The following is a 16,553-nucleotide window of genomic DNA, read 5'->3' on the forward strand; positions in this document are numbered from 1 at the left end:
CAGTGGGTAAGGAGTGGTGCTGGGACACTGGGAGCGTGACAGTACCCCCCCCTCTAAGCCCCCCCCTCCGAGCACAGAACCCCAGGGGCACCCCGGATCGAGACACCGGGCCGGGGCCCAACGCAAAGGCGGGGAAGGACCTCTGACCCCGTACCGCCTTCTTAGCCGCACGGCGCTTAGCCGATCTACCAGCAGTGGCAGCGGGGGCAACGGGAAGAGGAGGACCGACAGAAACAGTACTGACATCGTGGAGAACCGGCCCGGGCGACTCGGACCGGGCACAGGACGGTGACTCATCCCCTGTAGCTGGTGGCATCAGAGTCTCAATCGTCGGGGACGGTGGAACGACGCTGGGGTGCGTCATCACTTCCGGTTCCGGTGGCACCACAGGCACAAGTGCCAGGATCTGTGGTACAACGCTGGACTGCGTCATTTTCTCCTGTTCTTGTGACATGATAGGATCAGGTGCCAGGGGCTGAGGGACGGGCTGAAGACAGGTATCATGGCACGAGGGACTCCAGCGAGAGATTGCGCCGGAGCGCCAACTGATGTCAGGATCATGGAGTTTAAGCCAGGGCAGACCCAGCAGGAGCTCAGGAGCCATTCTCGGGATGACATAAAACGCAATAGTCTCAGTGTGCAGGGTACCAATACGAAGTCTCACGGGTTCGGTGGTGTACCGGACAGGTTCGTATAATTGTTTTCCGTCCACGGAGGCGAACCAGAGGGGTTTTGCAAGCGGGATGACCGGCATCCGATAACGGTCCACGGTAGCTTGTTGGATGAAATTACCCGCTGCTCCCGAATCAATGTGAGCCTCTGCCGTGAACTGGGTCTTCTCGGTCGTGACCTGGACAGTCTGTGTAACCGGGACTGACGGGATTCCGGTACCAAGGGTGGCGGTTCCCACCATCCCTTGGACTTGGGGTCTTCCTGGCCTCTCAGGGCAAGAGCGGAGCAGATGTGAACCGCTTCCACAATAGAAGCACAGGCCCCGGGCGAGTCGTTCTGCACGGCGTTGCTTGGCTTGGTTCAGTCGGTCAATTTGCATGGGTTCCGGAAACATGTCACAGGAAGGCAGGGGCAAAGGAGCGGTAGGCCTCTGCGGGGACAAGGCGTGACGGGGTGGTCGCTTCTCCCGGAATACCTCTTTGGTTCGCTCCTGGAAACGGAGGTCAATCCGGGTGGCTAAGGATATTAAAGCGTCCAAGGTGCGTGGAACGTCACGGCCAGCAAGCTCGTCTTTGACGCGGCCAGAGAGTCCTTCCCAAAAGGCCGCCGTCAAGGCCTCATTGTTCCAGCCCAGCTCAGAGGCGAGCGTGCGGAACTGGATGGCGTATTGGCCGACGGTCAGGGTCCCTTGGCGTAGCCGGAGGAGCGAAGAGGTCACTGTGGTGGTACGTCCGGGTTCATCGAATGTACTTCGGAAAGCGTGCAAGAATTCCCGGATGTTAGTGATCATTGGATCCTCATTCTCCCACAGGGGGTTAATCCAGGCTAGAGCTTCGCCTTCCAAGTGTGACATCAGGAATGCCACTTTAGCCTGGTCTGAGACAAACAAATGAGGAAGCAACTTGAAATGCAGGGAGCACTGGTTCAAGAAGCCGCGGCAAGACTTGGGATCCCCTGCATAGCGAGGCGGAGCAGCGAGGCGAAGTTGCGAGGCCGTGGCGGAAACTGGTTCGGAGCCGGAGACTGGTTGCTGCGTGGACTCAGACGAGGCAGCGGTCTGCAGTGTATATAACCGGTGGTCCATGGACGCCAGGAATTTCAGCATCCGGTGTAAGGTGTCACGCTGTTGCACCAGTTCCTGGCGTAGTTCGGCCAGCTCAGATGTTTGTGCTCCAGCGGGATCCATGGCCTGATCAATCTGACAGGGCCGGGAGGACTGGTGGGCCCAGGAGGTGGATCCACTGGACCGAGTACCCCACCGGGGGGCAGAGTACACGGCAGCCGGAGCACTGGCGTGGCCGGGACGGTTATAACCGGGTCACTAGGGTCACAGAGTTCTATAGGATACTGCAGGAAACAGGCACAGGTACCCGGTAGCAAAGGACAAACAGTAACAGGACACAGGACACAGCACAAGGGGACCTGAGCACCTAGCTCTAAAGACAAGCAAAAGGACACGTTGATCAGGCCCCGCCCACATGGAAAGGCAAGTCTTATATACCCAGCACAGCCCCATGTCATTACCTGCATCAGGTGTGCTGGGCCCATAAGACCAGGAGAGTGGGCGCGGCCTGGTCCTATACAGAACCATGAGGCCAATACTCAAAGTCAGACTCCTGAGACCAGGAGCAGGAGTCAGGGGAGCAGGAGCGGGAGCGGCAGCCATGACTGGTGGACACATGGAGTGGATCAGTGGGTAAGGAGTGGTGCTGGGACACTGGGAGCGTGACAACTATGAAGCGCCGTCCGATCAACTTTGCGGCATTTGGCTGAATCTGGGCTGAAAGTATATCCCGGTACACTTCAGAATTCATCCGGCTACTCTTGTCTGCTGTTATGTCATCAATAAACACAAGTGACCCAGTGCCATTGAAAGCCATGCATGCCCATGCCATCACGTTGCCTCCACCATGTTTTACAGAGGATGTGGTGTGCCTTGGATCATGTGCCGTTCCCTTTCTTCTCCAAACTTTTTTCTTCCCATCATTCTGGTACAGGTTGATCTTTGTCTCATCTGTCCATAGAATACTTTTCCAGAACTGAGCTGGCTTCATGAGGTGTTTTTCAGCAAATTTAACTCTGGCCTGTCTATTTTTGGAATTGATGAATGGTTTGCATCTAGATGTGAACCCTTTGTATTTACTTTCATGGAGTCTTCTCTTTGCTGTTGACTTAGAGACAGATACACCTACTTCACTGAGAGTGTTCTGGACTTCAGTTAATGTTGTGAACAGGTTCTTTTTCACCAAAGAAAGTATGCGGCGATCATCCACCACTGTTGTCATCCGTGGACGCCCAGGCCTTTTTGAGTTCCCAAGCTCACCAGTCAATTCCTTTTTTCTCAGAATGTACCCGACTGTTGATTTTGCTACTCCAAGCATGTCTGCTATCTCTCTGATGGATTTTTTCTTTTTTTTCAGCCTCAGGATGTTCTGCTTCACCTCAATTGAGAGTTCCTTAGAACGCATGTTGTCTGTTCACAGCAACAGCTTCCAAATTCAAAACCACACACCTGTAATCAACCCTAGACCTTTTAACTACTTCATTGATTACAGATTAACGAGGGAGACGCCTTCAGAGTTAATTGCAGCCCTTAGAGTCCCTTGTCCAATTACTTTTGGTCCCTTGAAAAAGAGGAGGCTATGCATTACAGAGCTATGATTCCTAAACCCTTTCTCCGATTTGGATGTGAAAACTCTCATATTGCAGCTGGGAGTGTGCAGTTTCAGCCCATATTATATATATAATTGTATTTCTGAACATGTTTTTGTAAACAGCTAAAATAACAAAACTTGTGTCACTGTCCAAATATTTCTGGCCCTGACTGTATATATATATATATATATATATATATATATATATATATATATGTATATATATATATATATATATATATATATATATATATATATCTCAGATCCTAGTCTCAATGCTAAATAGTAAGGAGGGAGGTCTTCTCCATCCACACAGCAATTTTCTGCTTGGCAGGGAAGACTAGACTTTATATTGCTGAGATGTACAGTATATCTATACACTAAGTAGAGACATTAATTGTGTGATTATAGATGCCTTTTTCATTAAAACTTTATTTCTTACCTATAGCTTCTAGGATTAGGCTGTAAGAAGCCATGGTCTCCCGGTCAAGATTTACAACTGTTCTCAGAATTCCATCACGAAACCCAACCATGAACTTCCCATCTTGGTTCCCTCCTACAAAAAAAAAAAGTATTTTGTTTAAAACAAAAACAAAAGAATGCATAACATTCAAAGCACAGATTTTGTAGTAACTTTATAGGTATAAAGAATGCACTGATTTCTGACATATTATAGTACACATATATACACATTATTCACAGAACTTGCTACAAGCCCCCTGCAGAACAACATTTAATATGACTTTGAGGCTTTGTGCCAACAAATTATTAATGAAAGTCACTGGGGCAAAATTAGTAAAGAAGTTATCACTATCCTAATTGTGCTATTATGTCCCATTGTGACGCTGGGTACGGGGGAGAACCATACGAATGGCAAAAGGGAAGGGAAACCCTGCGTCTAGGGAAGGGGGAGATAGTGACCCCTGACTAAACCTACCGCTGGCCCCTGGGCCTCCTCACCACCATAAATAGGTTCAGCAACTATGCGCTGAGCAAGATACCTGACCCTAGGATGACCCTAGAACTGGGCTCTAGATAGGGAACAGGTGGGATGAGCTCTTCATCGACCCCACTAATCACTGCAGAAGACACAGGAGCATACACATGGGGAAAAGCGCATGAACAACTTATCTCCAAATGCCTCAGGACGTTCAGCAGAGAGCAGCAACAATCCTACAGATGAGCACAAGCTGCCAGCTTGCATCCTGAGCTTGTGAAGGAACTGATATCACCAACACAAGTCCAGGGAAAATAGGAGTATTTAAATCCAAGGAGAAACACAAATGAATATAAAAATCAGTAGAAAGTTATAATCAGGGTACCATAGAGAAGGATAATAAATACCCACAGACTCAAAAAAACGATTCTTTATTTGTCAATCGAAATATCTAACAAGTATACACTCTCTTACAGAAGTTCTGTCGTTTATCCATGTTATGTAAATAAAAGCTTATAATCTGACTTTAAATTCATCCATTGGTTTTATAAATTACTCTTTTGAAAGCTGAAACCCTCCCAAATTTTGTTTAGTTTATGAAAATAAAGTTTCTGCAAAGCTGAAATATTGATCATTTAATGAACACCGAAAGGTCAGATTTTGGCAAGACAAAAGTTTTGTCGCCCACAGAAAGTAATGTGAAATTCAAACAAATAATTAACTTCTAATACAAAGATATGTTGCATAACATTGGTGAATGAAGTTGTGGTACTATTAGAGCCATATTCAATATTTTGTGTGACTGCTATGAGCTTGAAGGACTGCATCCATGCAGTTCAACAATGATTCATACAATTTAATGATGAAGTCATCAGGAATAGCAAAGAATGCAGTCTTACATGCCTCCCAGAGTTCATCTAGATTCTTTGGTTTTGTCTTCCAAGCTTCCTCTTTCATCCTACCCCAAATATGCTCAATGATGTTCATGTCTGGTGACTGGGCTGGTCAGTCCTTCAGCACCTTGATCTTTTTTGCCAGGAGGAACTTTGTTGTAGAGAAGGATGTATGAGATAGAGCACCATGCTGCTGCAGAATTTGACCCCTTTTATGATTGGGAGTGTATGAGGTAGCTAATACTTCTTGATATTTTAAGCTACTGATATCGTCTTCCACCTTGCAAATGTAACTAACCTAAACCAAATTTGGGAGGCTTTCATCTTTCAAAAGAGTTATTTATAAAACCAATGGATGAATTTAAAGTCAGATTATAAGTTTCTATTTACATAACATGAATAAGCGACAGAACGTCTGTCAGGGAGTGTATGTGACAATTCCCCATATGGAAACATAAAAATAACAACCAAAGGACAAACCAAAAACCACACCAGACGACACAATGGGATGAAGAATACCCTATCAACCTTTTCTACCAACGGAGTAATAACACTCTACTGTTATCAGTGCCCCGTACCTCGTAGACTCACTCTAGGAAACCATGGATTAAGCTATTAAATTTATAGGAGAAGTACTAATCACATAGAGCAATAAAAAAATCCACGTGTCATCTCATGGATAAGTGTATGCAGTATATTTCAGTCAACTGAATTTATATAGCACAATTAGTTATATTATATTATAAATAAGTCTAGGAAAATGCTTGTCCCTCTTGCAAACAGGGTTCATCAGGAGTAATATCTCATAGCTCCTCTAGATGTAGCAAATTCCACATCTCCAAAGAATAAGCCTGGTATTGGATCCCTTTGGGGTACGACTTCCCCACTTGTTTCAGATAATTTAAAGTATTCACTTCATTATCAAGGTGCCCTCTATACTGATGTGTTCAGAGAGGCACCATATGATGTGAGTTACACATCCAAGTAGCCGGGCGGAGGACCCTCTATACATTTTCCCTCATGCACATTATGTATTCATAGTGCCACCAGCAGGGGTCAATCTCCCTCAGGATAATATGTAGCAAAAAAATCAGATATTAGTCATTCAGGCTATCCCTTCATCCAATCAGATAAATGTGTGGATCCTTTTAAGTGGGGACCTTGATTATTCAGGGTAGTCCTTCATCCATTTGGATCATATGTGGATCCTTTGAATGGGGACCCTGTTAGAGTAGCCTGTATAACGTGTCCAGTAGCGCCGACTGATCAGATCAGCCAATATGTGCAGGGAAAGATGTGGGCTTGGCGTGCAGCAAAGACAGAGACATGACCTTGGATGTACCAAATTGATACTCCTAATGTTTTTTTCTCAATTATTTGGGATGGGTAAGCTCTGCCTAGAGTATTGGCAATCAGTAATTCTTTCACTGGATAGTAACAGATGTTAAAATTATATTTTTGTAGTTATTAGTAAATAGAATGATATTTCTTTGGTCATTTAGTAGTGGTTTCTTTGTAATGCTTCCAGGTGTTTGTGATCATAATGCACCATTGCTTGTTAACTGTAAATGACATGGTGGAACCTTTCCATTCTAAAAACTACAACTAGTAGTTTCAAGTTCTGCATATCCCTCTTATGTCAGTGTGTTAGGGCCAGATGGATGGGCAGACCCGGGAGGTGGATCCTCTGGACCGAACTCCCCGAAGAGGGAACGGAGTCCGGTAGCCGGAGCACTTTAGGTAGCAGAACAGTCCGTGCACTTAGAACACAATGGAGAAGTCCCTGGGACCACGGGGTCACTGATGGTGGTCCGGGTGACGGAGCTCAGGTTCGGAAGCCGGGATGATGTCAGGCGGGGTCCGGAACCGTTGGAGCGAGATGGCGGGTCACCGCAGGGAACCGGGATGGTACGGACTGTCAGGATGGTAGATAGGCAGCGTTCGGGGTTTGAGATACAGCAGGACCGGATGGCGAGGCAGGATCGGCTCTAAAAGAGAGAGAGGTAAGTATCTCACAGGAACACAAGGAGACCTGACTCCTAGCTTGGGAAACACGAAGAACAGGCCCCGCCCCCTTGGACATTAATCCCCTTTATACCCTGTACCTGTGTGCATCATTTCCTGTCAGTGGACACTGGCCCTTTAAGAAAGGGTCAGTGACCGCGCGCGCGCCCTAATGCGCATGCGTGCGGCCCGGGTGCCAGAAGCCAGGGCAGGAAGCTGAGAGGAGGAAGCAGCAGAGCCGGCCAGGGGCTGGGAAGCCGACGGGCGCCGGGAGCGGGGACCAGGAGGCCTGGGAAGCGCGGCCAATGGAGGCTGGAGAGCGGGGAGCGTGGCAGGTGAGCCGGGGAGCGGAGCAGAGGACCCGGGGAGCGTGACAGTACCCCCCCCCACGCCCCCCTCCCCGCAACCGGGACAGGAAGGCATGGATCAGCGGAGTACCCACATTCTCCTTGGGCTCCCAGGACCTATCCTCAGGACCATACCCTGCCCAGTCCACCAGGAAGAACTGTCGGCCTCGTACGGTCTTCATGGCCACGATATCCCTTACCGCATAGATGTCGTCCTCAGCAATAGGAGGAGGAGCCGGACTGGCAGCAGCGGAGAAGGGACCAAGGACAACCGGCTTGAGCAGGGAGATGTGGAAGGAGTTGGGTATCCTCATCGTGGCCGGAAGCTGCAGTTTGTAGGAGACCTCATTGATCTTGCCGATGACTTTAAACGGTCCGATGTAGCGAGGTCCCAGCTTGTAGGATGGTAACTTCAATCGGACGTACTTGGAAGCAAGCCAGACGAGATCTCCCGGAGAGAAACATGGAGGATCCAGACGTCTCTTGTCCGCGTGTCTCTTCATCCGCAGGGATGCACGAGCAAGGGACGCCTTAACTGAGTCCCAAATGGTTGTAAAGTCACGGAGTACTGCATCAGCAGCAGGGATATCCGAGGAAGAGGATACAGGCAATGGGACAGACGGCTGAAGTCCGTAGACGACATGGAAGGGAGAACAGGAGGAGGACTCACTGACGTGGTGATTATGGGAGAATTCAGCCCAAGGAAGAAGTGTGGACCAATCATCATGATGGGCGTTGACGTAGTGACGTAAGAAAGAGGTCAATATCTGATTGACCCGTTCCACTTGGCCGTTCGACTGAGGATGGTAGGCAGAAGAAAAGTCCAGCGTTACTCCCAGATGTTTACAGAGAGCCCTCCAGAAGCGGGAGGTGAACTGAGTTCCTCTGTCGGACACAATGTGTGATGGAAAGCCGTGCAAGCGGAAGATGTGATGTATATAGGCGTCCGCGTGTTCCTGGGCAGAGGGCAGTCCAGCCATAGGGACGAAATGGGCCATTTTAGAGAACCGATCCACCACGACCCATATGACTGTGTGTCCGGAGGACAATGGCAAGTCCGTAATAAAGTCCATCGCAATGTGTTGCCAGGGAACTGAGGGTATGGGCAGAGGCAGTAGACGGCCATATGGCAGGTGTTTGGGCGTCTTGTTCCTGGCACAAGAAGAGCAAGCAGAGACAAAAGAGGCGACGTCCGTGCGAAGGGATGGCCACCAGTAATGACGTACAATCGCACTCCATGTTCTCTTCTGACCAGCATGACCGGCTGTTTTCGAGGCATGGCCCCAGTGTAGCACTTTATGCCTGTCTGTCTCAGAGACATAGGTCTTCCCGGGCGGTATCTGGGCCAGGGTGACAGGAGCCACCGGAATAATCTTACTTGGACAGACGATGGGTTGGGATGTCTCCTCCTCCTGCTCCATGGGCATGAAAGACCTAGACAAGGCATCAGCGCGTACATTCTTGTCCGCTGGTCGGAAATGGAGCTGGAAATCGAACCGGGCAAAGAACAAGGACCACCTGGCTTGCCGGGGGTTCAGTCGCTGAGCAGACCGCAGGTATTCCAGGTTTTTGTGGTCCGTGTAAATAATGACGGGGTACACTGCTCCTTCCAGAAGATAGCGCCATTCCTCCAGAGCCAGTTTGACTGCCAATAGCTCTCGATCACCGATGGTGTAATTGCGTTCAGGGGCGGAGAAGCTCTTGGAGAAGAAACCGCAAGTCACCATCTTCCCGGAGGAGGACTTCTGCATGAGCACTGCTCCGGCTCCTGAGGAGGAGGCATCCACCTCCAAGGTGAACTGGCGGTTTAACTCTGGACGGTGGAGTACAGGAGAGGAGGCAAAGGCTCGCTTTAGAGAGCCAAACGCGGCGTCGGCCGCAGGTGACCAGTCCTTTGGATTAGCCCCCTTCTTGGTCAAGGCGGAGAGAGGAGCAGTCAGAGCAGAGAAGTGAGGAATGAACTGACGGTAATAATTGGCGAATCCCAGAAAACGTTGGATTGCCTTCAGTCCAGAAGGAGGAGGCCAGTTGAGAATGGCAGAGACCTTCTTTGGGTCCATCTGCAGTCCGGTCTCGGTGATGAGGTAACCCAGGAAGGGGAGAGAAGACTGTTCGAAGACACACTTCTCGTACTTGGCGTACAGACGATTCTCTCTCAGTCTTTGTAGAACCAGTTGCACGTTCTCTCGGTGGGTCTGGAGGTCCGGAGAGAAGACAAGGATGTCATCCAGGTATACCACCACACAGACGTAGAGAAGGTCCCGGAACACGTCGTTCACTAGTTCTTGGAAGACGGCTGGTGCGTTACACAGGCCGAAGGGCATCACGCAGTATTCATAGTGCCCATCACGAGTGTTGAACGCGGTCTTCCATTCGTCCCCCGAGCGAATACGGACCAGGTTGTAGGCACCCCGAAGATCCAACTTGGTGAAGACACGAGCTCCTCTGAGCCGATCAAACAATTCGGGGATGAGCGGCAGGGGGTACTTGTTTTTTACGGTAATTTGGTTCAATCCCCGGTAGTCTATGCATGGTCGTAGGTCGCCCTCTTTCTTCTTTACGAAGAAGAAGCCAGCTCCAGCAGGAGAGGAGGATCTCCGAATGAATCCCCTAGCCAGGCTCTCTGTGATGTATGTAGACATGGCCCTTGTTTCGGCTGGAGACAATGGATATATCCTTCCTCGAGGTGGTGTAGTTCCCGGGAGCAGGTCAATGGCACAATCGTAAGGACGATGTGGCGGAAGTACCTCTGACTCCTTCTTATCAAAGACGTCCACGAAGGACCAATAGGCTGAGGGTAGTCCCGGTAGGGTCTCTGGAACCGGAGGTCGCCGGATGGGTTTTATGGTCTTCAGACAGGTGTCATGGCAAGAAGACCCCCATCGAGTGATATCGCCAGTGCCCCAGCTGACTGAAGGTTCGTGTGTCCGCAACCAAGGAAGACCCAGCAGAATTTGATGTGACATGTGAGGGAGGACGTAGAGAGCAATGTTCTCGGTGTGCAGAGCACCGATACGCAGTTCAAGTGGCTTGGTGATCCAGGAGATGGTGTCAGAGAGGGGTCTCCCATCCACAGAGGCAATCACAAGAGGTTTGGCGAGTGGAGTAACAGGCACCTGGTATTTGTCCACCGTGGCCTGCTGGATGAAATTGCCTGCTGCCCCAGAATCGAGGTACGCCTCAGCCGTAAACCGCGTCTCTCCCGTTGTCACTTGCACAGTCCATGTAACCGGGTCTGGGAGAGTCCCAGCACCTAGGGTGGCCTCTCCTACCAACCCTAGGCTTTGGAGTTTCCCGGCCTCTCTGGACAGGCGCGTAGCAGGTGTGTGCCCTCTCCGCAGTAGAAGCAGAGACCCTTGGTGAGTCGCTCTGCTCGACGTTGTTCAGACTGTCGCACACGGTCGATCTGCATGGGCTCATGGACGGAGGCACCAGAGGTCGTTGACTGGAGTACGGCGGGCTTCTGTGGAGGAGAGGCATGCCGTACCGGACGTCTCTCACGGGACACCTCTTTGGACCGCTCCTGAAAGCGAATGTCCACTCGAGTCGCTAGGGTAATCAGGGCGTCCAGGGTGGACGGTACGTCACGTCCAGCCAGCTCATCTTTGATTCGACCCGAGAGTCCTTCCCAGAAGGCGGCGGTTAGGGCCTCGTTATTCCACCCGAGTTCCGAGGCCAAGGTGCGGAAACGGATGGCGTATTGACCCACCGTCAGAGTTCCTTGACGTAACCGGAGAAGAGATGAAGCAGACGCGGAGGCGCGTCCTGGCTCGTCAAAGGTGCCGCGAAAGGCCTGCAGGAACTCTTGGAGGTTCTTGGTCATAGGGTCCTCCTTCTCCCACAAGGGGTTCATCCACGCCAGTGCCTCGCCCTCTAGGTGAGACATTATGAAGGCGACCTTGGCTTGGTCGGAGGCAAACAAATGCGGCAGCTGCGTGAAATGAAGGGAGCATTGGTTTATAAACCCCCTGCAGGTTTTGGGATCTCCGGCGTACCCGGGTGGTGAAGCCAAACGAAGTCTGGAAGCATCCGAAGAGGCTGCCACGGGAGCGGGAGCCGTGGATTGACTAGTGGAGACCCGGGGCGCTGAAGATGTGACCGAGGCTTGTAGCGTGTTCAGGCGGGCGTCCACGGAAGTCATAAAGTTCAGCATGCGGGTCTGGACTTCACGCTGGCGTTGGAGTTCCTCTTGCAAGGCCGCTAGTGCTTCGGCGGGATCCATGGCCTGTTCTTACTGTTAGGGCCAGATGGATGGGCAGACCCGGGAGGTGGATCCTCTGGACCGAACTCCCCGAAGAGGGAACGGAGTCCGGTAGCCGGAGCACTTTAGGTAGCAGAACAGTCCGTGCACTTAGAACACAATGGAGAAGTCCCTGGGACCACGGGGTCACTGATGGTGGTCCGGGTGACGGAGCTCAGGTTCGGAAGCCGGGATGATGTCAGGCGGGGTCCGGAACCGTTGGAGCGAGATGGCGGGTCACCGCAGGGAACCGGGATGGTACGGACTGTCAGGATGGTAGATAGGCAGCGTTCGGGGTTTGAGATACAGCAGGACCGGATGGCGAGGCAGGATCGGCTCTAAAAGAGAGAGAGGTAAGTATCTCACAGGAACACAAGGAGACCTGACTCCTAGCTTGGGAAACACGAAGAACAGGCCCCGCCCCCTTGGACATTAATCCCCTTTATACCCTGTACCTGTGTGCATCATTTCCTGTCAGTGGACACTGGCCCTTTAAGAAAGGGTCAGTGACCGCGCGCGCGCCCTAATGCGCATGCGCGCGGCCCGGGTGCCAGAAGCCAGGGCAGGAAGCTGAGAGGAGGAAGCAGCAGAGCCGGCCAGGGGCTGGGAAGCCGACGGGCGCCGGGAGCGGGGACCAGGAGGCCTGGGAAGCGCGGCCAATGGAGGCTGGAGAGCGGGGAGCGTGGCAGGTGAGCCGGGGAGTGGAGCAGAGGACCCGGGGAGCGTGACTCAGTGTTACTTGTCTGCTTGAATATTTAATTAACTATTTATTGTCACACAGTGTTTGGCTCTAAACTCACTGAGTGTCATGCCGGCATCAGATGCTGTTCAGGCTACAGACTCTGACGTTCCACTCTATGCTTTCTCTGGTGCTTCTGAGTTGCACAGGCAGGCTCGGGCATCTACCAGCTGTGTGCTCATAAGTGATCGGGATAGGACAACTGCCTCCTTTGGAGTGTGCCCCTCTGAACATATTTGATTCTTGAATCTGGAGCAGCTTTCCCCTGACCACCTAATCATGAAAGGTAAACCCTGGTAGTGCAGGATCAATTTTTTGTTTATTCTTTCTATCATGCAATATCACATGCCAGAACAAATCTTGCATCTCATACAAAATATTTTAAAATTTTTGATAATGACTTATTTTAAGAGGCTCGTTTTGTTGCTTTATATAATTTGCTACTGGATGTTTTACTACACTTATATTCCCTGTTGCAGGAAGTAGCTGCAGCCATGGTCTGTACTTTCACTGCTAAACAGGACATCACAGTGTGGACTTGTCTTTCGGTCGGCAGAGATATGATTCCTCTTTACAGGAGATATTCCCTTTATGCTGGACATTTCTTTGTCACTCATGTCTTTTCCACAATATTTACATTAAACCGAGCTAGCAGGGTGCGGTAGTTTTGCGAAACCTTTCACAGACAATGCATGCACTAAGGCATCATTACTGCCCTCCATCATCTTCAGGCTGTCAGACTTGCAGATTTTTATTTTCCTCTGGCCAACTCTTCCTTTCTCAGTGATTGAAGCAGTCTATGATGTCATACCCTATTCTATCAGTAATAAGCGAGTCTTTGATGCCCCACATTCACATATTACTGCCAGTCTCAGCTCTATTACATGCCTGTCCACATTTTCTTCAACCTCCTGATTACCTGATAAAACTTATTTAGCCTCAAATGCCAAAACAATGTTTACCAGGAGAAATCTGTCTGTGATGTCTCGCTCAATGCCCCTGATGGGGTATTGGTGTTTTGGTGGCAGCGATTACATCACATTGATAGCACGTGTGCCACCCCCGAGCCAGCAGCCGGGCTGCTTGGATCCAGATCCGCGGTGGCTCGAGGGGTCTCTGCGGCCACTCGATGAAAGAGGGGCTATGTACAGGGGGATGAGAAAGTTCATGACGCCACCCACAGTGTGTGGTAATGTTAGGGACCACCGCTGCCATTGGAGAGCCCGGTGACAATGGTGTGGCAGCCTGATGTTTAACCCCTCCGTGGGTAGGGGGTTCGTTTCCCAGGGCCTGTTGGATGGTTGGTGCTTGTGTGCCGTTAGGGATAGGAACAGGGGTTTTCAGTGTACTCACTCAGTCCAGGAATAACAACACCGACAGCTTGTAAATCAGATTTCTGAGCACCACTGCAGCTTGTAGGGAGCACGCTTGGGTCTGTGCCCTTGGTGTTGCTGTTAGCCTGTGGCCCTGTCCTTGGCACCTTTGTTTCTGTTGGACCCTCGGGTATAAAACTCTTCGGGTCCCGCTCATCCGTATGGCTAATGGAGTGAGCTTGCTCTCAGGGTTCACGTGTAGGATTTCTTTGGACTGTATTGGGAAAGTCCTATCCCATCGGTGCATTAGTACTCCGATTTTGGAGTGGGTTGTGGATGACGCTTGAAGTCTTCACCCCCGTCGGGTAAATTACTGGAGCGCGTGAAGCTAATTTCCGGCCTGGGGTCCACTACCCCGTCGTGCCCTGGCCCCTGCCCGGTGATAGCTCAAGGCCGCCGGCTTCCCTCCTCGGCAGTCCATGCCCCTTGACACAATCCCTTCCAACCGAGGTTCCAGCTCCTACCAGGCCCAGACCAACGTCTGCCACTTAGTACTACAAGAGCCCTGCTCCCTAACGGTGACCTCTCCCTCTCAGAGAGTCACCTCCACACACTCCTCTCCTTTGCTCAACTCCAGCTCATCTGTCACTTTCTTCACTATTCCCTTACCAAGCCCCCATGTGGGCGGCCCTATTCCCTTTAGGCCCCCCAATGGTGTGTCTGGTGGGTTCAGTGTAAAGTGTTCCTAGGATTTTGATTGGCTAAGCTGTTAGCAACACCAAAGGACCAAAACCCGTAACCAAGGAGGGTGGGTACTGTGCAGAAGGGCAGATTGCACAATACCCTGTGACGATCTGATAGGCCAGGGTGTCACACACACATCTTCACTGAAGCCAATCACTGAGCTTAGCATCGGTGACGAAATAGACGCCCAGACCCGAACAGCCAAGATGACCAAAGTGGGAAGATACTTGCTCTGTTTATTATTATAGTTATTTTAGAGCATTTGGAGCTTACTTTCCTGTATGTGGAAAATCACTTTAGCTTTAAACTTTATATCATCTGAGGAATACATACTGCTATCCACATACAGGGTACACTCTTCACTCCAGTATTTCTATGTCTCCAAGCTATTGCAAGAAGTGACATCCAGTATCTGAGGGGGCTTTACTCCACACTCCAAGGTGTAATAATGGCAGGGATTCTGTGCTTACAGTTACCATACGATAGCCGCAGGTTCACACAATCTCAACATTTGCAGAAAGCAAGCTTGTTATAGAATCATAGAATCATAGAATGGTAAAATTGGAAGGGACCTCCAGGGCCAATACCCCCTTTCCGAAATCATCCCAGCTATATGTTTATCCAGTTTCCGCTTGAAGGTTTCCATTGAGGAAGAGCTCAACCACCTCCCGTGGTAGCCTGTTCCACTCCCTGACTGCCCTAACTGTCAGAAAGTTTTTACTAATGTCTAATCTGAATCTCCTTCTTTTAAGTTTCATCCCATTGTTTCTTGTACTTCCTTGTGCTAATGAAAATAGGGTAGTTCCCTCTGCACTGCGACTACCTTTCCGATATTCGTACACCACTATTAAATCCCCTCTCAGCCTTCTCTTTTTCAAACTAAACATTCCTAGTTCTTTTAACCGGTCTTATATGACACGGTTTACAGACCTTCTACCATCTTGGTAGCTCTTCTCTGGACTTGCTCCAATATATCGATGTCTTTCTTGAATTGGGACGGCCAGAACTGTACACAGTATTCCTGGTGGTCTCTGACCAGGGCAGAGTATAGGGGAATAATTACCTCTCTTGATCTAGATTCAATGCTTGTTTTGATACATCCCAGAATTTTGTTGGCCTTTTTAGCTGCAGCACCGGATTGTTGGCTCATGTTGAATCTGGGATCCATTATTATGCCCAAGTTATTGTTGGGTCCTGTGCAAAGTTGCCACCATGTTCTGCTGGTTACCAGTGGAAGTAGAAAAGATAAAAGCAACACTCCAGAAAATCAATGTGAACAGTGATTTAGTCACCAAATCCATTACAAAGATATGCACTGTTCAAATTGATTTTTTTGAAGTGTAACTTTTATCTCTTTTACTTCTGTTGGCCACATTGAGATTTGCGTAACCCTTCTAAAGCTGACACTCACTGGTAGGGGATCTTACATTGCTGCTTTACTTTCTCATGTTATGTTTTGTTAGCCAGCCTTTCAGATTCTGAAGATTTTGCGGTCCGTTGTTGGTACAAGACAAGGGTCTTGCTAGCTACCATTGCCCATATTTCTGCATTGTGAACAACCACCAACATGTTTTAATAACACAGTTATAACAATAATCAAGTAGTCAGACCCCCGGCAGGATTAACCAGAATATATTACTGTAATGTCCATAAATGTCTGTAGTACAACCAGTCATTTACTTTATGTCCTGTCTATCAGATCACACTAGGTCTCTTTACACTTGACATCTCATTCATTAACAGTGGTGTTGTATGCCTTTCTTAATGAAGAGAAAGTTATAAAGTGGAAAATGCGGTGTTTGTGGGCACTGATGGGTCCAGAGTAGTGATGGATGAACCCGGGATGTAAAATTCGAGATCCGTGCCAGATACCTAGTATCCATTCACCGGACATGGAGTTCTCAGGGAACTCCGTGTAACTATCCAGATTTGGCCATCCAGATAATTAGAAAAAAGAAATAAAGAAAAAAGAAAGAAAATAGGGAATAAAGCAGGAGTGTTATACTTAAA

The 16,553-nt window shown here is 49.6% G+C and overlaps 1 protein-coding gene across 3 annotated transcripts in view; it reads right to left on the bottom strand.

Annotated features, from left to right (window-relative positions):
- CDH23 (cadherin related 23) overlaps window positions 1-16,553 on the bottom strand; it is a 1,872,161-nt gene that overhangs the window by 511,275 nt on the left and 1,344,333 nt on the right. For all 3 annotated transcript variants that reach the window (XM_075348968.1, XM_075348971.1, XM_075348969.1), the window contains exon 26: window positions 3,769-3,882. In XM_075348968.1, coding sequence (XP_075205083.1) covers window positions 3,769-3,882 — 114 coding nt within the window. The remainder of the gene's footprint in view (window positions 1-3,768; window positions 3,883-16,553) is intronic.

Source organism: Anomaloglossus baeobatrachus, chromosome 5 (genome assembly GCF_048569485.1).
Source record: "Anomaloglossus baeobatrachus isolate aAnoBae1 chromosome 5, aAnoBae1.hap1, whole genome shotgun sequence".
Lineage (NCBI taxonomy): Eukaryota > Metazoa > Chordata > Amphibia > Anura > Aromobatidae > Anomaloglossus > Anomaloglossus baeobatrachus.